The 23,237-nt window shown below is 40.5% G+C and overlaps 2 protein-coding genes across 2 annotated transcripts in view; both read left to right on the plus strand.

The window, feature by feature from the left end:
* Positions 1–23,237, plus strand: part of ROPN1 (rhophilin associated tail protein 1) — a 29,566-nt gene extending 6,329 nt beyond the window's left edge. The window contains exons 2-6 of the mRNA XM_004675146.2: positions 8,667–8,795; positions 12,282–12,399; positions 13,835–13,996; positions 21,941–22,116; positions 23,033–23,237. Coding sequence (XP_004675203.2) covers positions 8,680–8,795; positions 12,282–12,399; positions 13,835–13,996; positions 21,941–22,116; positions 23,033–23,099 — 639 coding nt within the window. The 5' untranslated portion in view covers positions 8,667–8,679 and the 3' untranslated portion in view covers positions 23,100–23,237. The remainder of the gene's footprint in view (positions 1–8,666; positions 8,796–12,281; positions 12,400–13,834; positions 13,997–21,940; positions 22,117–23,032) is intronic.
* Positions 14,890–16,578, plus strand: LOC101621467 (glucose-6-phosphate isomerase). The gene has a single exon (XM_012730080.1). It carries the CDS (start codon positions 14,890–14,892, stop codon positions 16,576–16,578), a length of 1,689 nt encoding a protein of 562 aa, XP_012585534.1.

The raw sequence follows: 23,237 nt of genomic DNA on the forward strand, positions 1-23,237 counted from the left end.
ATTATGCTCTTCACTCTGTCTCTGGTGAATCCTCTCACTCCCCACACCTCTGGCCTATACCCCAGTTCTGTATGTCTAAATAAATAAATAAATCTTTAAAAAAAAAAAAAGCCAGATATTCTAGAACATAAACACAATCTCTGAAATTAACAACCATTGAAGAGTTTAACAGCAGCCTGACTAGCAAAAGACATAATGAATACAAAGACAGGTCTATAGAAAATCGCACCATAAGGGCAAACAAGACTCCAATAACCATTATCCAGTGAGGACTCGATATTGAATGAGTGATGATTTTTCAAAGGCAATCAGAAAACTAAAAGAATAAATGTTTTACTGGGAAAAAAAAAACCCTCACTAAATTTAACAATCAGGCAAATTTTGGTGATTTTTATGTTTGTGAAAACAATTTCAAAACAATAATTAGGATGTGAGCCTCCTAAGGAGGTTTAGAGAGGGAGGACCATGTGAAGAGGAAGAGGAGTCAGTTCTTAGACACTTGGGAAGTTTGACAGTGAAAGAAAGAATTAGACCACTGGGAAACTAGAAGGTGGGTTTGTTGTTGTTGTTTTTAAGTATTTAAAGCCCAAACTGTGACTATTTGAAGCAAGAGAAGGTGACAGAGAGGTGGAAAAGATTACATTTCAATGGCAGTGTGAATTCCTTCTGACATTTTTGACTTCAGGTGAGAAGTAACTTTACCTACTGAGAGTGAGAACAATAGCTGGGTGGGACATTGGCCACAGGGAAAGTCATTCATTGGAGATTAAATAAGTAGACCAGTGTTGTTCCTTTTTTTTTTTTTAACATCATTCTTCATTTTGTGCATTGTTTCATCTTGGGTTGTAATCCCCAAGGGCTTCCCACCACCAATTCACCCTTGCGCCATCACCATAGTCCTGTGCACTCTTCCTACCCCACCCCATTTTTGACCCGTTTCCATTTTCCACCCCTATAAAATGTCTCCAGTTTATAGTTGTTCATTGTTTTTCATTATTCCAATTGCTTCTCCTCCCTTCCCCTCAACTTACGCTCCTGCTATGAGTGAGACTATTACAGGCAGGGAGAGAGGGGCAACACTGAACCCTCAAACCTGCCTGCTCTAGGTTCTGCCATCTGCTGCATCAAGATGAGACATAAGAGCTTTAACGAAAAGGAACTTTAGTAAAATGCGTATACAATAGAGGAAAGACAAAGAATATAATTTCTAAATCAAACACCTGACGTTACCCATCCCCTCATGGGTAAAATACCCAAAAGGGATTGGCACAAAGCAAGGCCTGAAAGCCCATCACAAGATTAAAGCACCTTCTGGCTGGGACCCATAGAAAAGGGTCAGACATGGCCAGACAAGTCTGCAAGGAAAAGAGCACAATCAAAATCAACATAAACACTGCCATAGTCAACTTCCCCACGGGTCTCTCACCGACATCTGTTTCACCCAGTCCAGGACCAGAAGCAAAGATTCTTCACATGTTTCTCTGTTCCATGTGGCTTCCTCAGGTCTCCTTCTGGCTCTCTATCCTGCTTCCTTCCTCTTCAGATTCCTTCTCGTCTCTGCTTTTCTCTCCTCAGCTCTACCCTCCTTCTGGGTGGGGCAGGGAACCTGGAACTTCCTCTTTTCCTAGGGGGCTTCCTGTTGCAAGACCATCCCATATTTTTCTTTTTTTTTCTGATTTATTTCACTAAGCATGCTCCCTTCCAGTTCCATCTATGTTGCAGCAAAAGGCATGAGTTTATCTTTGTTAATTGCTAAGTAATATTGCATTGTGTATATGTACCACATCTTTTTTAATACAGTCATCTATTTTGGGCTTGGTTCCACATCTTCCCTACTATAAATAAAGCAGCAAGAAACATGGGGGTACAGGTGTCCTTTTGAGTCAGTTTTTGGAGGTTTCACAAGCTGCTAAAAATGGAGCTTCCGGCCCTCCCTGGTGGCGCAGCGGGTTGAAGCGCATCACTGAGAAGCTTAAGCCACTTCCACATGAGTTCGATTCCTGACTGCCCCGGAGGAGATCCACATGGCGTGGCAGACCTCTACTGATCCGCCCGCTGCTCCCCTCAGCAGTGTACTTCGTCGATCTGCCTGTTCTGCTCCCCACTCTGTCTCTGGTGAATCCTCTCACCCTCCGTATCTCTGGCCTGTACCCCAGTTCTATATGCATAAATAAATAAATCTTAAAAAAAAATGGAGCTTCCATATGACCCAGCAATCCCACTACTAATTTTTTACCCAAATACACACACACACACACAGAGACCAGTGTTCTTAGGGAACGGCAAAGATCATTTCGAAAGCCAGAGTGACAGAGAGTAGAGATGATAGGAGATCAGAGTGTGTGTGGCACTGAGTTATATCAAGATTACTATTAGGTTGTCGCATTTTTGTAAAATAAACAGAGTAAGGTCTACAGGATAACCTGCGTCCAAATGTGATTGCCAGTTAGAGAAAATCTAAAATAATATAAACTTATTTTTTTGTTTCTTTTAAATTCACTCCTTTATCTTAATCTTAAAATCACGTGACCATCTTAAAATTTGTTCCTGTTTTGGTGCTTTATAGGTACCAGAAATCTTAAGGATCTCCTCTTAAGGATCTCCAATCCCAAGAAGCAGTGCTCAGGAGGAAATGCAGCTGCACTTGTAAACTAATGCAAAGCTCAGCTGCCTTACCTTTCTTTGGTGAGGGGGTTTCTGTCAGGTGTCAGTGAAATGCTCCTATTTCTCTTTTGGCTCCTATTTTCTTCAGCAAGTACAAGATATCTTTAAGCTCAGAAATACTCTCTGAACTCTTTCTCTGCAATTAAAAGAAGTTTATCTTCTTCACTAATTTGTCTGAAGCTTTCCCCCTGGATATTCTAGTTAATACTTTGAGTAATTTAAATTAGAAGATAATCATCCCCTTCATAGCCAGTATTTTACAGATTACTTTTTAATGAGCATTCTTTTTAAATTAAATAAATATTTTCATCAGAAATTTATTTCAGTAACCATCACAATGTCTTCTATAATATATAATTTTAAACACTGAAACCAAAAAAAATGTTTCTAAACAGAAATACTTGACAATTGACTTCACAACAGAGCTTCCCAACCTTTTTCTTGCACATAAAGAAAGTATTTATAAAGCAAACTGGTGCATAATATAGGGTACTGGTCTATATTGAACATATAAAAAGATTTGATATATTTCTACATTATTACAAAATTAGAGTAAAGGTATTAAATCAATGTTTAATTTTAATAAAAACTTTCCAGATAAGCATTTCTAACCTTTAAAAAGAGAACTCGAGCTTGTTTTCTTATGAGTTTATATCAATTTTTTGTTTTGAAATTGCTACATTCAGTTCCTGATGAAAGTTTTTTCATAATATTCTCTTCAAATTCTTATTGCTACTGTCTTGTGAGAATATTTGCCTCACAGATGGATTTTAGCAAATGGTAGAAGGTTATTTATAGATTTTTTTCCAATTGACTGAAACACCTTTCTCACTGTTGGCCAGAATTTGGATAACTTGATTTCTTCTTTCTTTCACTGAAATTCTTGTGATAATGTGAATGGATTTCTAATGCACTTGAACTTTTTGTATTATTTATTTCCAAATAATAGAACAGTTAACAGATGTTTTGCTACTAGTCTTCTTAAGGCCTGAAGCTAGAATATCAATTAAACTCCTCACTGAACTACTTAGCACCTCATACTTTCTTTGAATCCATGAGCATTGTTGCTATAATTTATTATATTTTTATACACTCCATGTAATTTTGATTAAATTCATCTGTGCTTGAAAATGTGAAGTATGCTCATTCTCTGAAGACAATAAACTTTCAGACTCTGCAACAGGAGTCTTTTGCTCTCCCCACCCCCAATTCCTCTTTTAGCTCCTACGTTCCAAAGGGGAAATAAAGCTTTTCTTTTGATAGTACACTGGTAAACCACAGACTCTTCACATAAAACTGAAAAAAGAACTATAGGGCCTTAGATTTTATAAGTACCATCCTTTAATATGAATTCTAGACAAGGACTCTATAGGAATAAAACGATGACGACTTGCAACTGGGTGTTCAGTACATGGAGAACAATTATGAAGTTCTCCCCACCTTCCAGTCATGACAGTTTTCCAACCAATATGATGCCATTGTACTTGCACAAACCAGAAGATCTTAGTTTTAAAGTGTCTAGGTTTCTATTCCATATACTTCATCCTGAGTAGTTCGTTAGGGTACTTTTTAGAAAAACAATATCCTTTCAAGCATTCCTTCCAAGTGCTCTAACAAGTGTTATAAATGAGCACAGTTTTACTAACATCTGTAGATTCATTGCTCTACAAGGAGATGCTTCAAGTAATTAGTCCCATGGAGAGTCATCATGTAGCTAGCAGTCGTGTTCTGCAGTAGCACTTAAAAAAAAAAAAAGGATTTAATATATTCATTCATACAGAACTGGGGTACAGGCCAGAGGTGCAGAGGCAATGAATGGAAGGATTCATCTGAGATAGAGTGGGGAGCAGAACAGGCAAACTGATGAAGTACACTGCTTAGGGGAAGAGCCAGTGGGTCAGGAGAGGTCTGCTGCCCCATGTGGGTCACCTCCCTGGCCAAGGATCGAACTCATACTGAAGTGGCTGCAGCTAGCTTCACAGTGCTTCATTCTAATCCATTGTCCCACCAGGGAGGGCCCTATAGTTAAAGTATTTTGAAAAACATTTTCCATGTGATGTTAACAGTTTATGTTGCCTTTTACTGAACCAATTATTTTGCATTATAAACACACAGTTCTTTCTATAAACAAATTTCAATTATAAAATCCATTAAGAACCAGATTTTGGGGCCCTCCCTGGTGGTGCAATGGATTAGGATGCAGAACTGTAAGCTGGCCACAGCCGCTTCAGTGTGAGTTTGATCCTCAGCCCTGGAGGTGACCCACATGGTGCTCAGACCTCTCCTGACCTGCCCACTGCTCCCCTCAACAGTGTACTTTGTCGATCTGCCTGTTCTGCTCCCCACTCTGTCTCTGGTGAATCCTCTCACTGCCCTTGCACCTCTGGCTTGTACCCCAGTTCTGTATGAATAAATAAATCTTTAAAAAAAAAACAGATTCTTGTGCCAAAAACAAGAATAAAATACATTTTATTCTTAAAAATCAATTATGTTTTATTAGAGACAAGTGTAAAGATGATACACATCACATGCATTCCTTTTTGGGAAAAATAATGTAAAAATGGGAGCAAATTAAATCAAGGGAAGAACTAAGCCTTTGAAATATATATGCGCACACACACACACAAACTCACTAATAAAATGTATTCCAATTACAGCAATGTTAATCAGACTTACAAAGGTGGTTTTAAGTATTGTGTCTAAAGGGGGAAGTCCTACACAAGCATCTCTACAGGCAGAATCTCTGAAGAAAACCTGAAGCACAAAAACAATAATTACTGAAATCTGTTTACTGACTGAGCCAAATAGTCTTCAAATATAATCTCAACTGTTGTCAAATTGTTTATGGCTGTAAAATGGCTGTAAGCTTTATATCACTAGAAAAAGTTTACAACTATCAGTCTATAATGCACACCTATATCCCACTCTGTGTGACCACTCAAGGGGAGCTAAACTTTAGAGACCTATAAAAGGCAGAATGGCATGAAATGATAAAATGTGTATCATAAATAAGATTTGATGATATCCAAGTTTTCTAGGAGGATCTATTACAAAGTCTGGACTTAAAATGAACTTTGGAAGTGTGGGGGATTTAAATAGATGGAAAGCATGAATGAGAGCCCTTCAGATAATTCACCCAGAATTAGCAATTTACTGAGGGGATGAGAAAAGCAGGGCAGAGTAATATTGACAAAGTATTAAAATTTGGATATATAATTTCATAGAAAGTGCCCAATGTAGACTATAGGTTAGAGATTATGTTGCAAATATCAGTTAAAAGCTTATAATTTTAAAATATGTATGTTAATATTTGAGAACCTTGAAATTCAGCACATGATTTTGTGAGCAGGACTCTCAACTATTAATAGCAATATAGAAGATAAAGCTGAACACGCTGGACAGAATAAGCTAGAGAATGACCTGAGACAGGTGGTGAAGGACTGAGGTCAGAGTAAAAGGAGTAGTAATTGGGGGGTAGGAGATGAAGGGAAAGAAGTGAGAAGAATTCAAAGGAAATATCAATATCAAATACCAACATCAACTAGTGAGGGATTCATTACATTAAAGAGAACAGCTGTACTATGAAATTAATTGTATGAGAAAATTGTGGCACCATGCTCAAAAATGAATTTTGCAAGGGGCACTAAGAAGTATGGAATGGACACACAAGTGAGAAGTCAGGGAGGGATAAACAGGTAGGATTAACAGTTTTGTGGTCAATGAAGCTGTAAGAGGATGTGAGCTTGCCATGAACAGCAGAAGTCAGACAGCTCAGAATGATGAAGATGGAGCTTTGGGAAGGTTGCTAACTCCCCCTTCATAAGAGGAAGGGGAAAAGAGAGTTGTGGAAACAGACGAGGGCTGAGAAAAACAAGACTGGTATATGCCATCAAAGGAAGAGAAAGCCTCGAAAAGGAAAGGAAAACCATGTTTAACATGTTACCTCCTGCACTGGATTATGTATGTTCAAATCCTATCTCTATCATTTGTTAGTTACACGTCAAATGATTTTTTTCTTAGTTTCATTTTTTAAATGATAATAATATAATCTATCTTGTAAGGATAAATAAGAAAACATATACAGAATGCTTGGCATAATATCTGGTACAGCTAAGTTAATAGGTATAGTGGTACTTTTAAGGAAACAAAATGTCAAGAGCAGAAAAAAAATTATAAGAGGTCAAAAGATTGAGCACTGAGAAAAGACAATAGGTATGTAAAGTTTACCAGAGATTCTTTGCCCTAAAGGAAAGAGAGCACAGAACAGTTGTTAGACAAAGCTATTCAGTGAACAAAGATTTCACATAAGTTTGTTCTATACTAACCGTGGCTTGTCATTTCATGTAAGTCTATTTAATTAGAGTTGAGCCAAATTTCCATTTGCATGAGACCATTTGAGCATCCAGAATAGAAATCAAATAAATGTGCAACTAAAATCATGACCAAATATACACAGGCAGTAAAATGTTATTCCCTCTGTGGAAAACACTATGGTGGTCCCTCAAAAAACTAAAAAATAAGGCCCTCTCTGGTGGCACAACAAGGTAAAGCACAGCACTGTGAAGCTACCGCAGCCACTGTGGCACAAATTCAATCCCTGGCCAGGGAGGTGACCCACATGGCACAGAAGACCTCTTCTAATCCATTTGCTGCTCCCTTCAGCAGTGTATTTCAGTCAATCTGCCTGTTCTGTTCCCTACTCTGTCTCTGGTGAATCCTCTCACACTCCTCACCTCTGCCTGTACCCCAGTTCTGTATGCATAAATAAATTTAAAAAATTAAAAATAGAATAACCATATAATCTGACAATCCCACTTCTGAGTATACACCCCAGAGAAGTGAAAATGGGCATAGACACGTGTATACTCATGTTCAGAGCAGCATTATTTATAATAGTCAAATAGTATAAGTCTTATAAAAGGCATGAATGAATTTTTATCATCAGATGAACCAATAAAAGTAAAAGTGGTAAATATAAGATATTATTCAACCTTAAAAAGGAAGGAAAATTTGACATATCCTACAGCAGGGAAGAACTTTGAAGACATAAGTGAATTCAGTTAGACACAAAAGGATAACAGTTGTGAATGAAATCACCTTACAGAAGTACTGAGAATATTCAAATTCATAGAAAGCAGAGCTGGGGTAGGAGACCAAGAGAAGTTGTTTAAAGGATATAGAGTCCCAGCTGGGGAAATGAAAACTTTTGGAAATGGATGGTGGTGATGGATACAAAACAGTGTGAATGTATTTAATTAGTAATGATTTTAAATATACAATTCAAAAAATGTCTCTTAAAAGCAAATGAAACATGTTCATTGTTGTTTATTGGTGCATAGAATTGTTAACCCTCTATGGATTTTCATTTTTGTTTCTATTTGTCCTGAACTTCTATATTTCAGCCAAATATAGAAGTTCTTCTTTTTTTTTTTTTTTTACAATTAAAGTCGATAAACAGATGCAGATGTAAAGACAGAGTTTTTGGAGATGGATGTTAATGATTGCTGTTAATGATCATTTTTATTTGGAAATAAGCTAATGTCAAATAATTCACACTAATTTCTGCTATAATTCTTACTCAATCATTAAGAGTTGCATGACATGGAAGACATCCATGTAATACTAATGAGTTAATGACTTGTTTTGTAAGACCCCTTATTTATTTACACAAATATATATTCCATTTTAAAAGTTCTGTAAAGAGACATTCACTATTCTGGGTTGACATCATTAAGGGATTTTTTTGTTTCTTTCTTGATCTCCTCTACTCTTTTAATGAACTAGTATTCTGGTTTTTCATTTAAAGGACAACTATTAACAATAACAAAAAGCAGGGATGACTTTCTAACCTTAGGCTTGCGTAACAATAGAACGCATCTGTTTTATAGAGTAGTGACTCCCTAACACTAAGATGTCAAATAGAGGCTGGGTGACTTCCCCTCCAGAATTCTGTCATTTTACGATTCAAAGATTCTCATTTTATTTTTCTCTCCTTTCAATAGGTCAACCCAATCAATGCCTCAGACAGAGAAGCAAATATGCATCCCTCCAGAGCTCCCCGAATTGCTGAAGCAATTTACCAAAGCAGCCATTCGGACCCAGCCACAAGATCTCATCCAATGGGCTGCGGAGTACGTACACCTGTCTCATCTCCTCCCAACTCCAGCTGGAGGTGGTGTTGGGTAGAGAATGGAAGCTGTTGGAAAACTGGAGGAGGTTGTCATGGCTGCAGCCTGAGTCAGGACTGATTAGCATAATCTTTCTGATGTTCAGCTTCCCGTTGCTTTGATTCTTTAAAATTCACACATAAATACATCAAACTGGGTGAGGATGGGATTCCTTGCCCCTAAGCCAATCAGACTCAACAGTAGGACGCCGCAGTAATAGGCAACGTGTTCTGGAGCAATCTTCAAGAGCTAAATTACGACATCCCAACATCACACGCACATTCCACCTGGCCGCGGTATCCACATTTACTATCCCTGTGAAAGAAGGGTTCAACAACTCCTAGGAGCTGAGCCTGCCTTTCCCAAGTGTAAACCAGGACCCGGTTCTCGGGTCTCACCACTAGATGGTAGCAGAGCACATGGGGGCGGGAGCGGGGATGAGACAAGCCGCAGGATGGATGTGTGGGAACAGCCCAAGACGGTGCACTCCTGTGTTATTCCTTTAATGAGACACCTTCCACCACTCCTGTTACAATTCATTCTTGTCCCCAACCAGAGACACTTTGCAGCTTGTCTTTTGAGAAAATTGTTTTCTTTAGTGTTTCTTTGAACGTATTTGTTCTATCAACATAAGGATGTCCACAAGGTATACTTTGCACTCTGGAGAAAGAAGGAAAAATAATCATGAAGCAGGGGAAGCAACGCCTGTGCTTGAAAAAAAAAAAAAAAAAAAGGTGGACAAGCACACCGGAACTCAGAATCCAGTGAGTGAGGCAAATACACCCACATATTATTGTAGAATTCAAAAAAAAAAAAAAAAGGTGTGCTTGAATCACAAGTGCTCTCTTTCAGGAGAGACCAGAAGCTGCTTAATTGAAGGCGCTTACACAATAGTTGCTAACCGGGATTGGAAAAGCTATGAAATTACTTAGCCAAGTGTGCCTGCTTGAAACTGAGGAATTGGGGCTTGGGACAGTAGGTGGCAGCTAATTAGACCTCCTGGACCATTCTCAGGTTAAGTTTACTGTTCGATGACGACCGGCTTAGTGTCGTGTCAGTGCAAGGTGGGGAGTAAGAGAGGCAGCTGAGGAGAGCCAGTCAGTGGGGAGAAGGGAAACTGTCCTCAGCCCAGAGGCTGGATAGGTGTGTTGAGTAGGTGACTGGCCTTTGAGGAGCCTTCCAGAGCTTTAGCCAGTGCTCTTGGGCTCCAGGGTTGGGCCAGGATGACACTTTTACAAATGGAAAGAAAATAAGCCTATAGTGGTAGTAAAATGGGACATGAACAGAGTTGCTTTGCTAGTCATGAGCCCTGCTTAGTTTTCCATTCTAAATTGTACATGTTTCCTCTAAGATTATACTCAAAATACTAATTTCTTCTGGCATATTCAGACTGTCTTACACTAAACAACAGTTTAAAATCCCCTTTTATTGTTCTTGCGCTGCTGTTTTGTAGCAAGAAAAATGACGTTTCTTGATATTGTCCCTGACATTTATGGAAGAAAACATTCCACTTTTGTAAACCTGCTTGCTCCCATATTGTATCATGTGCTATAAATTTTTTAGATAACCATGAAGAGTCACTTATAGTGTAACTACATTGGGAAAATGAGAGCATGATCTCAGAGCGCTCTCCATCCTATTCAGACTTGAGAAGATCTTATCAGGTGGTTTTATGTAACAAACAAACCTGTAACATTTTAGAGAATAAACTCCAAAAAATATTTCCAGGACAAAAAAGTTAGTTCATCACAGGCAAGAATTTCCCTAAGTATGAGCCACCTACCAGGCACCAGCAGGACAGGTAAATGAATCTCATGATAGGTATTTGCATGTGACAACCCAAGTTCACAATGTATGTGAATAACCATGGAATTGTTTATTGCAAATGAAGATGGACTAAATTCATGACTACAGCCTCATTTACATGTTCTGGAACCAATTCCACTAAAAAGTGCAAAAACATTGCTGCTGAATTTTATTGCTGGGCAATTATTTCTGTCAAATGAGGTGCTATGTTTTCTGTCTCTCCTATTCTCATCACCCAAATCTTGTTCTAGAGCCTGAGGCCATAACCCGCCCTTATTGTCATACTGAACCCACATCTGCCCCCAACAACGCACTCAGGCACATAGTTAAAGATGACCTTCAAGTATTTCTTCTGCCCTCCAGGCTGATGACCTCCAAGGGTACCTGGAAGGTGTTGTCTTAGTCCTGTAGCTTTAGATTTGTGTTGCTCTGTGGCTTAGAGACAAAGGGTGTCCCATCATTTTGGATTGACCCTAAAATGGGCTTTTACAAAAATCCCCTCTGATCTTTTTATGTTCCCTGCATCAGGAGAAAGTCGTGAAAATAAAGCAGAGAGGAGCAGAGGTTTGTGATGAAGGGGTAGTCCACAACAAAACTCTTGATGGAGAGAGACTCTTTCATACAGCATCAGTGAATTGGTTCAAGGGCTTGTGGTCCATTCCCTGCAAGCAGCTCCTTTTCATCTTTTTGCCAATCCTAGAACAAAACTTGATATTTTTATCACGTTGTACCAAAATAAAGTCCACTTCATGAAACAATGGTAGGCAGGTCAATTTTACTGAAATGTGTGAAGGAAGGTTACCTTAAGTGCTCCAGGCTTGTCTTTTCACCTAAGTCTGTGCGCTGTCAACCTTTTCTCCTTTTCCTCTTAAAGCCTGAAACCTGACCCCAAACCCTTCCTGGATCACTCCTTTAGCACCTCCCTTTCTGCCAATTGCTTAAGCAATTCATTTAGTTCTTGTCCAATTGCTTTCTCGAAGACACCACCACTGCCTATCATCAACTTAAAAGTATAGTGAACATAAAGATTTTGCTTGTTTCTTTTTTTAAAAAAGAAAACTTCAATACTAGAATTACTCATTCCAAAAAAGTAGGAAATTTAAAATAATGATTTGCTTTTCTCCCCTATTGTGTGTGTATGTGTATAATACACACATTATATATGCACGTATATATGTACATATATATACATAATACACATAATATATACATAAACTATATATATGCATTTACATATATATTGTAGGAAGTATCTATGTGTGTGTATACTTGCAGGAATATACATAAAACACTTAAGAGGGACTGAAAAAAAAAAAGCCTCTTACCCAATATGCTTCAGAGAATACCATACCAAACTTTTATTGATTATGCTTCATCCCTAGAGAGGAAGAATCTTTTTTTTATTCCCTAGCACTCTTTATACTTTAAGTGGAAAGTAGTACTTTCAGGCATTTCTTATATATAAGTGAACTAACTTTAAAAAAAAAAAAAAACAGTGTCTGGTATATGGTAGTCACTCAACATTTTTTCCTCTATCGGCTTCCCTCAAAAAAAAAAAAAAAAAACAAATGTGGGGAGGGGATTCCCAAAGCAACTGGAGGCACATAGAGTGATCCTGCTATCCCCTGACTTTTCCTCTTGCAGTTATTTTGGGGCTATGTCCCGGGGAGAGATCCCTCCAGTGAGAGAGCGGTCTGAGCGAGTTACTTTGTCTAACTGGGCAGAACTTACACCTGAGCTGTTAAAGATCCTGCATTCTCGGGTAAGGACCATGCTGTACTATCTCCCGGAATACGTGCGTGTTGGGGGGTGGGGGTGGGGCTGCAATATGGAGGCTGTGTGGGTACAGAGAAAATTCAACCATCCCCCTGCCAGCCAATTGGCCAATCAACGTCATCATAAACCACTAAAGTACACACTGAAAATAAATCTACTGGGGAAATAGGAATATTGAAGTGGACTGTGAGCTCAATGAGTTATCAGGGGGTCACTCCAGATTTCTCTGAAAATGGCAGAATAGCTCTTTCCTCCTCAGGAAGTGCAGATCCAGGTTTCTTGGCTTTTTTATTGATCAAGACCACAACATTATGCCAATCACAGTTTGGCTGGGCGGGGGGGTCAGGGGTGGGGGTGGAATATTATTTCCCCAGTTATCTCTGATAGAGATACAGCCAATATTTAGGGAAAACCAGGCTCATAACAGCCACCTCATCATGGAAGATGCCCGGTGACTACATGGGGAGGATCTGGCTTGGGAAAGCATGTTTTGATTGATCATTCATTAGAAAATATGGTGTGCATCACGTTAGGATCCAGTGAGGGCAGGCCCCAGGACAGAGAGGTTTGGGACTGACTTAACCAACTGTGCTGGTCCCTGAGACTTCGTGTTTTAACAGAATAGAGGGCCAGACAAGGTAGATAGCACATCACTGGGACATCTGTACCCTTAGTACATTGTTGGCCAGTAACTGGCCATTGTCATCCTTGTGCAGAAGGCAAACAGAGATTTGAGGTACCCAAGCCCAAACAATATTAGACATCCAGAACATAAACCCCTACATTATGACTGAGAAAGCCTGAGGGGTGCATAAACTAAAAGTGAAAACTTCTAGCCAAGGGTACTGGGGTATAGAATGATCCCCCTATCCTTCCTGAGGGGAATCTTTTCCCTCTCAGTTAAGATCATGCTCTGTTCATGAGCCAAAAGCCAGGGTTAGTGCAAAAACTCAGAGGAGACTAGAAGCCAGTTTTTTAGCTTCTAGTTCTAGTTTCACCCTAATTAGTAGTTTCAGAAAAAAGAACTCTGCCTCTTGGCTTGATTCTGGTTGTTCTATTTTCTTGTAAGGATAAATTAGAAATAAAAACAACAGATCATAAATGCATCCCAAAAATGCAATATAAATGCATATTTTTCTTGTAATTCTGACATTTGAAGTTTAAATGGTTAAACTCTAACTCAGTTTGCTCCTCTAGGGGCTGAAATCTTCACAAGGAAAACTGCCAGAGATATGGTCACTACCCCCACACCCCCACCTCCAACATCATTGCCTCTTGCTGAGTGTTGGGAGAACAGGGTAGGGGTAGGGTACACCTGGGCTGGTGTTTCTCAGAGAAACATTCTCTTATCCTGTCCTTATTCTTTGTCTTGTGACTGTATCTCCCCCCTTCACCCCGTTTTCCCCTCTCCCCCAATGCAGGTTGCTGGTCGGCTGATCATCCATGCTGATGAACTGGCCCAGATGTGGAAGGTGCTGAGTCTCCCAACAGATCTGTTTAATAGTGTGATGAATGTGGGCCGCTTCACGGAGGAGATTGAGTGGCTCAAGTTTTTAGCCCTTGCTTGCAGCTCTCTTGGAGTTGTAAGTTAGATTTAATGTTTTTTGTTCCTTAAGGGACCCGTAGTCCTGGAAGGGCAGTTCAGCTGCACAGGCCCCTGTCTGGGACTGGTGATGAGCCTGCAGTCCTTGTCTGTTTCTTCTCCCTTCTGAGTTAAGGTCACTTCTCTGTTCACCAACCAAAAGCTGAGGTTAGATGAGAGAAGGGAAAACTGTCATCAAATCTGGGGAGAGGATGACTAAAATGTGGTCTTGGGATTTTATATAAATTTTAATTCTAGCATTCAGATTTATTTCTGTCACCATTCCATCCCCTCATTCATATTCCTAGAGATATCCCAGACCAGATGTAGATTGAGATTTGCTTATGCTTGAGTTCCAGACACCTAGAAGATATACAAAAAGACTTTTCAAGAAGAGGCAGCCTTTTAGAAACCTCTATTTGATAAGCATAACTGGATACAAAAATCCAAGATGACAGAGCAAGTAAAGAGAGATGAGGCTATTTCTAGACTTATAATCATGACATCACCAGGGAATGCAGAATGTTCATACAAATTCATGCATTTTCCAAACTGACTCAGTTTACAACTGGAAAAGCATTTTTCCTGTTTTAAAGAAAAGGAACTGTAAAGAGATTATTTATATATGTATATATTCATTTTATACACACACACACACACACACACATGTATATTGAAAGAGAGATCCTAAAACTTTAGGTATCATCCTATATAGAGACTCATTCTTGTTAAACATGGCATATTAAGTGAACATAAACCAGCAATAGATTTTTTTAATTCCTGAAATATATATACTCAAGTTTGTAAGTTAATGAGGGGCTGTGTGCTCCTGGCCTCTCTCTGCCTGCTGCACGTGCTCCTCCCCCTCTTCCTCTTCAGCTCACTTCCGGGTCCATGCACCCAACCAGTCTCGCCAGGGCCATGCTCTCTCGGGATCGGCAGTTCCAGAAGTTGCAGGAATGGCACCGCAAGAACAGCTCAAAGCTCAGCTTGCGCCACCTTTTTGAAGGGGACAAGGAACGCTTCAACCGCTTCAGCCTGCTCCTCAACACCAACCATGGGCATATTCTGGTGGATTACTCCAAGAACCTTGTGACGGAGACTGTGATGCAGATGCTGGTGAACCTGGCGAAGTCCAGGGATGTGGAAGCCGCCCGGGATCGTATGTTCAGTGGGGAGAAGATTAACTTCACCGAGGACCGGGCAGTGCTGCATGTGGCCCTGCGGAACCGGTCAAACACACCCATTTTGGTGGATGGCAAGGATGTGATGCCAGAAATTAACAGGGTCCTGGAGAAGATGAAGGCTTTCTGCCAGCGTGTCCGGAGTGGTGACTGGAAAGGGTACTCAGGCAAGGCCATCACGGACATCATCAATATTGGCATCGGTGGCTCTGACCTGGGGCCTCTCATGGTGACAGAAGCCCTCAAGCCTTACTCTTCAGGAGGTCCCCAGGTCTGGTTTGTCTCCAACATCGATGGGACCCACATTGCCAAAACTCTAGCTGTACTGAACCCTGAGACCTCTCTGTTCATCATTGCCTCCAAAACCTTTACCACCCAGGAGACTATCACAAATGCAGAGACTGCCAAGGAGTGGTTTCTTCTGTCCGCCGGGGACCCTTCTGCAGTTTCGAAGCACTTTGTTGCCCTGTCTACCAACATGACTAAAGTGAAGGAGTTTGGAATTGACACACAAAACATGTTTGAGTTCTGGGATTGGGTAGGAGGGCGCTACTCGCTGTGGTCAGCCATTGGACTCTCCATTGCTCTGCACATCGGGTTTGACAACTTTGAGCAGCTGCTCTCGGGGGCTCACTGGATGGACGATCACTTCCGCAAGACACCCCTGGAGAAGAATGCCCCTGTCCTGCTGGCTCTGCTGGGTGTCTGGTATATCAACTGCTTTGGGTGTGACACACAGGCCATACTGCCCTATGACCAGTACATGCACCGCTTTGCTGCCTACTTCCAGCAGGGTGACATGGAGTCCAATGGGAAGTCTATCACCAAGTCTGGCACCCGTGTAGACTACCAAACGGGCCCCATTGTGTGGGGGGAGCCAGGCACAAATGGCCAGCATGCCTTCTACCAGCTCATCCACCAAGGCACCAAGATGATACCTTGTGACTTCCTCATCCCAGTCCAGACCCAGCACCCAATACGGAAGGGTTTGCATCACAAGATCCTCCTTGCTAACTTCTTAGCCCAGACTGAGGCCCTGATGAGGGGGAAAACAACAGATGAGATCAAGAAAGAGATGCAGGTTGCAGGAAAGAATCCTGCTGACTTTGAGAAGCTGTTGCCACACAAGGTCTTTGAAGGAAACCGCCCAACCAACTCTATTGTGTTCACCAAGCTCACACCATTTATTCTGGGAGCCTTGATTGCCATGTATGAGCACAAGATCTTCGTGCAGGGTGTCATTTGGGACATCAATAGCTTTGACCAGTGGGGAGTGGAGCTGGGAAAGCAGCTGGCTAAGAAAATTGAACCTGAGCTTGATGGCAGCAGCCCAGTGACCTCTCATGATTCCTCCACCAATGGGCTGATCAATTTCATCAAGCAGGAACTTGAGGCCTGAAGCCAATAAACTCATGCTCCACAGCAGCCTCTGTTGTAACTGGTCCTTCTTGTCCCACCTCACCAGAGTCTGAACTACATGGTTCTGTCCAGAGCACTGACTGGTCACTGGCTTGGAACAGAGCCCTTTGGGGGATCGTGGTCTGGAATTTCCATTCTCGCCCCTCCATGTTCACAGGCCTTCTGTTTCACTTTTGATGGGAGTGTTTCAGTGCAACTGACCTGTAGAAAAATAAAGATGCCTTCAAGGAGTAGGGAAAAAAGTTAATAGAAAATTATTGCCTTTGCCCAAAGCAAATAGTATGAAGAGGTAGTTTTGAGTCATTCAGCATATCTAAACATCATATTTTTTTTTCCTTCAAATATGCTGGAAATGTGTATTTGGCATTTTTTGTTTCTGGGAAAAATTGCCCAGAAATACTGTAGACCAAGTTTTCCTATCAGTTTCCCCTGCAACTTTCATCATAATTATAATAAAATAAATTACTCTCCTTCAAAGAGGAGAAGAAAATTACTGCAGGGACAGGTGAGTTCTAGTCAGTACTATCATATTTCTATGGAAATAGCCCCAAGGACTGAGGGAAAATCAGGGGAGAAAATAAAAAAATTGAGACATGAAGTTCTCATAGGGTCACCGATTTATTCATCTCACAGAAATGTTCAGGTCCTTCCAGAAAAGAACTTTATCTTTTGTTAGTTCTGATCTTCCTGATTATTGAAATGGTTGAGTAAGAAAATAGTCAACTCACTCCTAGAATTTTAGTCTGATATAATAACTGAAACCACTTTAAGGGCCGTTCTCTCAGTGTCTCTTCTTCACTCCTCTCTCCAAGGTGGCAGCTGAGTGTGCAGAGAAAAGGGCAACTCAGCACTCAGAGCTGCCAAGTGAAGCATATTCCGCATCCCTTAGTTCTCCCTGGCATCTCAGAGCTCCATGGAAAAACTCATCTGTGTGGTCAGCAGATACTTGCAGCTATGACTTTGGTCTCCTCTCTCTCCCAGCATGGCAATTTTCCCACTAGTTCATCTCCCTTCTTACTAGCGCTTCCTTGAATCTTGGGTTGTCCTCATCTTCTTTCTGGTTCCACTGCCTTAACAGAAGTCTGAGTCTCTCTTGTCCACTTAACCTCACTTAAGTAACCAAGAGTGACTTTGGGAAGCTAAATTCCAACCCTTCCTACTACTATAAATTTTGTAGATTTACTTGATATGGCTGCCTTCCAGATTATGAAGCAGGCCCTGAGGTGACTGATATCCTTCTACTTCCATTCTAAAATGAGGATGCCAGATTAGATGTTCCATGAAGTTCTTTCATTTCTAATATCCTGTGATTCTGTCCCCATTCTCTGCTTCTGCTGAGACATACTGAGGCACGATTCAGTGGACTAACTTGTCTGACTTTGACCCTCATCATTCCTTTGTCAAAAACTACTGAGTGATCAAGTCAACCTAAGTTGACTAGTCCCTAAATAAGGGGCCCCTGAAGAATCCAGGGACCAGTTTCCCTTGGTTTCATGTTGGAATGTTGCTGAAGGCTTTTCAGTCTAGTTAATCCATATATCCTTATAGGAAAGCACAGCAATTCCCTCTTTCCTTTGCCAATTCACCAACTAGCCATGATCTCCATGCCATTAGAAAATCCAATTTCCTCCTTGCAGATGAATATAATGGCAAGGATGTTTGCCAGCAGGTGCATTTACTCCAGTCTTGAGCATTCTTGGGCTACACATGTGATTCTAAGTGCCACATGTAGCCCTGTATTCCATTTCCCTCTCATCACTCCTTTTTGCACATCAGCTCTGTCACCACCTTTCCATTAATCATATAATTGTGTTCACTGGAAGGTCTGACAGTTCATTAGCACATACTTTCTGAGCCTTTCACTCCTGAGTTGGAAAATGAGGCTCCAAAGATGCTTGAAGGCTTCCATGATGACGTGGGTCCCCAACCCCATCTTGTGCAACAGAATGTAGAACCTCTACTAAATTTAAGTATTTTTTAGTTTACTAAAAGTTCCAATCCAGAGAGTCTTCCTTCATTCACTCATTTATTGAATCTTGTAAGTTGTTTTAGGTATTTCAACATTTAGTCAGAAGACTTACTGTTTCAGTGACCAAAAAAGATGATGTTTGGGATAGAAAGCACCTATGTTAGTTTGTTAGGGCTGCCATAATAAGCACCATGGGCTGGCATAAAAAGCAGAAATGTATTTTTTCACAATTCTGGAATCTGGAAGTCTGAATTCACCATGCTTGAGGTCTCTCTGTGTCCTGTAAATGACTGTTATCTTCCTGTTCTTCACCTAGTTGTCTCTGTGCATGCATGTGTGTGATTCCTCTCCATAAAACCTTCACCCCAAACCTTCTCTCCTATAGACTCCAGTCTATTGGATTAGACTAAAATAAGTTCATGTTAAGTTAATCACTCTATAAAGGCCATATTTTTAAACAGTACTAGGGCTTCAAGAAAATGAATTTTAGGCAGACACAATTCAGCCTATTAATACCACCTCAATTTGTATGAGACTGCAGAAGCACTACAGAGCAAAGACAGTAGGAGAGCAGTTGGGGTTTTTTTGTTTTGTTTTTAAAGAAAAGCCAAGAGGATGAGTTATCAGTGGAAACTATGCAGTTCAATGCACAAGTGCTTGCAACTTTACCTAAAACCATTGTCTTCCAGACCTCATCTCATGAGCATGCCTTCCCACCCACTGACAGCCTCCTGTTCACCAGCCTGGCACACTGACTCATGCCTGGCTTCATCTTAGTTTCCAGGAGAGGACTCCTAGGGGTAGGAGAGAATAAACAAAAGTGGCCTGCTGCAAACTCAAAATTTCTTTGACAACCTGTGGTTTAGCATTTTTCAATTCATGGACATTGAAGAATCTATTTCATAAAATAGCAAAGGTTACAAAGTAAAGAAACAAAATGTAAATATTCAAGCAGGTAAAATGAGTAATTAATACAACTAGTGTTTAAATTACATATCATCATATACAGCTGCCTTTCCAAGAAGATGGGCCAAGTTTACCCAACATCCTCACATACCTCCTGTGTGTGTAATGCATCTGTGTAACACACATTCATACACCACAGTTAAAGCAGCACCATCGAGGTGTCACATACAGGGAGAGAGAGCAGCGCAGTCAACATCAAACAGCAAACCAAGAACAGTGCAGTCATTTGAGGGGCTAGAACAGCTGCTTGTTCACTCACCCAATTCACCCCTCAGAATGAACTTTACCCTGATCCCTGGAGAGAGTGAGAATTGTCTACCCCTGTTGTTTTCGTAATCAACCATGCTATGCTGCCCTATCTTTGCTAATTCAGAGCTCAACATCCTGTCTTTGAATCATTTCTTTCCTTTATCCTTCCATTTCACAGCTCTCACTTGTGAAATGTATTCAGAGGGAGGGTAGGTTTTTTTTTTTTTTTTAAAAAAAAAGGAAAGAAAACCCCCCCTTTTCTTCTTCCTTCAATTTTATTGTCAGTTGTTTACATAGCTATATGATTTGGAGGGTACCTCTTCACACACCCACATGCACATACTCACTCACTCACCACGGGCCCTGCCAGTGTCATATCTGCTCCCCGACCCCACTCTTTCCTCACTCCCACCCATCCCCTCTGGTGATCAGTATATTTTTTACAGAGTCTAAGAATTGTTTTTGCTGTGCTTCGCCAGTTTGTTTTCTTAGGTTATTTGTATACTACAAATGAGTGGAAACCATCCAGTGTCTTTCCCTTTCTTTTCTTTCTTAACACATCACCTCAAGATTCATTCATTTTTGTTCTAAAAGTCACCATTTTACTATTTCAGATAGCTGAGCAGTAGTTCACTGGGTATATGTTCTATAACTTATTTATCCAGTCATCTGTTGCTGGGCTCCAGGCCGGTTCCACAACTTTACTATTGTGAATAATGCTGCTATGAACGCAGTAGTGCATCAATATTTTTGCACGAGAGTTTTCATATGCTTTGGATAAATACCTACCAATGGTTTTGCTGGCTCATATGAGATTTCCACTTTTCTTTTTTTGAGGAATGTCATGCCATTTTCCATAGAGGTTGCACCAAATTGCTTTCCTACCAACAATGTTGTGAGTTTTCCTTTTTCTCTACATCTTCACCAACATTTGTTGCTTTTCAGATATAGACCATTCTCACAGAATGAGATCTCATGAGGTAAGATCTTGTTGTAGTTTGATTTGCATTTCCCATATAGTGATGTTGAACACTTTCCATGTGTCTGTAAGCCATCTGAGTGTCTTCTTTGGAGAAATGTTTATGCCACTTGCTGATTATTAATTATTTTTTTGGTGAAGGGCAAAATTTGGAAAATAAACAATTGTCAGATTGGTGATATGAAACTGTCTTCTCCCAGTCAGTAGATTGCCTTTTTGTTTTTGTGTTGATTTCCTCTGAGGTATGATAGAGTCCCATTTATTTTTGTCTTTCCCTCCTTTGATTTTGGAGTTGTACTCCCAAATATATCTCTGTTTATATACAGGACTATAGCACCAATGTTTTCTTTTAAGTGTTCTAGGTGTTAAATCCATTTTGATTTACTTTTTTGTATGGAGTTAACTGAGGATCTGGTTTCATTTGAATGTGGCTTTCCAATTTTCCTAGCACCACTTGGTGAATAGTCTTTCCTTTCTCCATTGTATGGTCCTGATTTCTTGACAAAGTTTAACTGTATTTATCTTAAAACCAGTTCTGAACATGATCTTCTAATGTCCAAGTTTCACTGTCAGGAGTATTTGCTTCTATAATAGCTTTTCCATTAAAACTCCTGCACACATCATTGATTAATTTTTTCCCCAGTTACAATAAGGTAGGTGTTATGTCATAAAGCACTAGGTGGCTCTGATTAGGTGGATCCATCTGTTTTGTAGAAACTGGTTTTATCTTGATACTCAGTGTTGCTTTTTCTGCATCTGGAACTTTTATCTTCCTAGAAACATTACCATTCTCCTACCCCTCTTCCCTACTGTGGCACTGCTGTAAATATGTCTCTGGAGTATATAAGCTAGGCTAGATGCCTCAGCCCTTTAGAGAGATGATTGAACAACAAAAAGAATGATTCCAATTTCATAGAATATAAAATCAAATACCCTACCGGATTAAAGTAATATCTTAAAGGTACCCAGCAGCTTATACATTTAACCTCTTCAGAATAATCCTCCAAAAAGAAAGAAAAGGATGCAAATTTTAGGGTGCAAAAAACTAAAGCTTTCCAGAATATCTCATCATTCCAACCTTATTTTGAGAGTAATATTTTTGTTTTCGATTGTGTATCTAAACTGGTATTAGTAATGTAGTCTGTTGACTTTCTCCTTTTTAATCTTATGGCTTTATAGACCATTGCAAAAACTCTCAAGATAGTGTGTGAAGTTTTATCATCTGATCATGATGGTGGACCTCCTCGGATTCCTTTTAGCACCTTCCAATTTCTCTACACATATATTGCTGAAGTGGATGGGGAGATCTCTGCGTCTCATGTCAGCCGAATGCTAAACTACATTGAACAGGAAATGTGAGTACATTTTACTGGGTGAGGGAAATCAGTACAAGGAAAACAAACCTAGCACACCAAGATATAGTGGAGTTACTGTAATGAGGAAGAAACAGGATATAGGCCTGAGGCACACTGGTAAAAGAACTCACCAGAGACAGAGTAGAGAACAGAAAAGGCAGATTTATTTGCATTCACTGCCTAGAGAAGCTGGGGTAAGACGGAGAAGTCTGCATTGGCAGCAGGTTTGAGGCTCTCCTTTATGCTGTCTTCATGGGCTTTCTGACTTTGGGTTCACACCAGTTACCTGCGGGGATGTCTGGTCTCAGGCGCTGGCCTTTGACACAGAAACATGTCCTGGCCTCTGCTTCTGCATTCCTGGAACTGGGCGGGCTTTTATATTCAGGTGGTCAGTCTTGGCCTTTTCCCCAAGGCAGCTTTGTCCAGTCCCTGATCTGTTCAAGTCTCCCAAATCTGCATGCAGGGCAGAATGAGGCCTTAGTTTTTAAACTTATTAAATTGTACCACAATGGTTACTATATTATAGCGCACTGGGAACAGGGAAATATTGCAAACAGGAAATGAGGATATGAGAGAGAGGGAAAGGAAAGGGAGAAAATGTTATGGACAGCAATTCTTAGATGGCTACAGAGACACAGCGGTCATTGCATCACCAGTAATGTTAGAAATGTGACTTTTCAGGCTGCATACTGCACCTCCTGAATCAGAAGCCACAGGGTTGGGGGACAGATGATGGTGTCATAGCCCTCCAGATTACTCTGGCTCATGCTCCAGGGGGTGGGAGTGTCAAAAGCCCAGGGCTAAGAAGGGTGGTGAGGGCAGGAGCCACAACAATTTGAACAGAGCTGCTTCTGTATTCACTCTCTTAAGATTGATTGCTGAATGACCTAACCCTGTCTATCTTTTTTCCAAACAGAATTGGTCCTGATGGATTAATCAAGGTGAATGACTTTACCCAAAACCCCAGGGTTCGGCTGGAGTAAAAGCACACTTTTGGCAATTTTAAAGGAAAATACAGATGAGTGTGCTTCAGGATGACTAAATCACACACACCATCCAGTGTCAATTTTCTTGTACAACTAGTACACTAATAAACACTTAGGCAAACATGAAATCAGAAA

This window comes from Condylura cristata, unplaced genomic scaffold (genome assembly GCF_000260355.1).
Source record: "Condylura cristata isolate star-nosed mole 26May11 unplaced genomic scaffold, ConCri1.0 scaffold00003, whole genome shotgun sequence".
In the NCBI taxonomy this organism is placed as follows: domain Eukaryota; kingdom Metazoa; phylum Chordata; class Mammalia; order Eulipotyphla; family Talpidae; genus Condylura; species Condylura cristata.

What these genes read in the sequence shown, in the direction of transcription:
- LOC101621467 (XM_012730080.1), top strand. Translation starts at nt 14,890, where the DNA reads ATGCACCCAACCAGTCTCGCCAGGGCCATGCTCTCTCGGGATCGGCAG.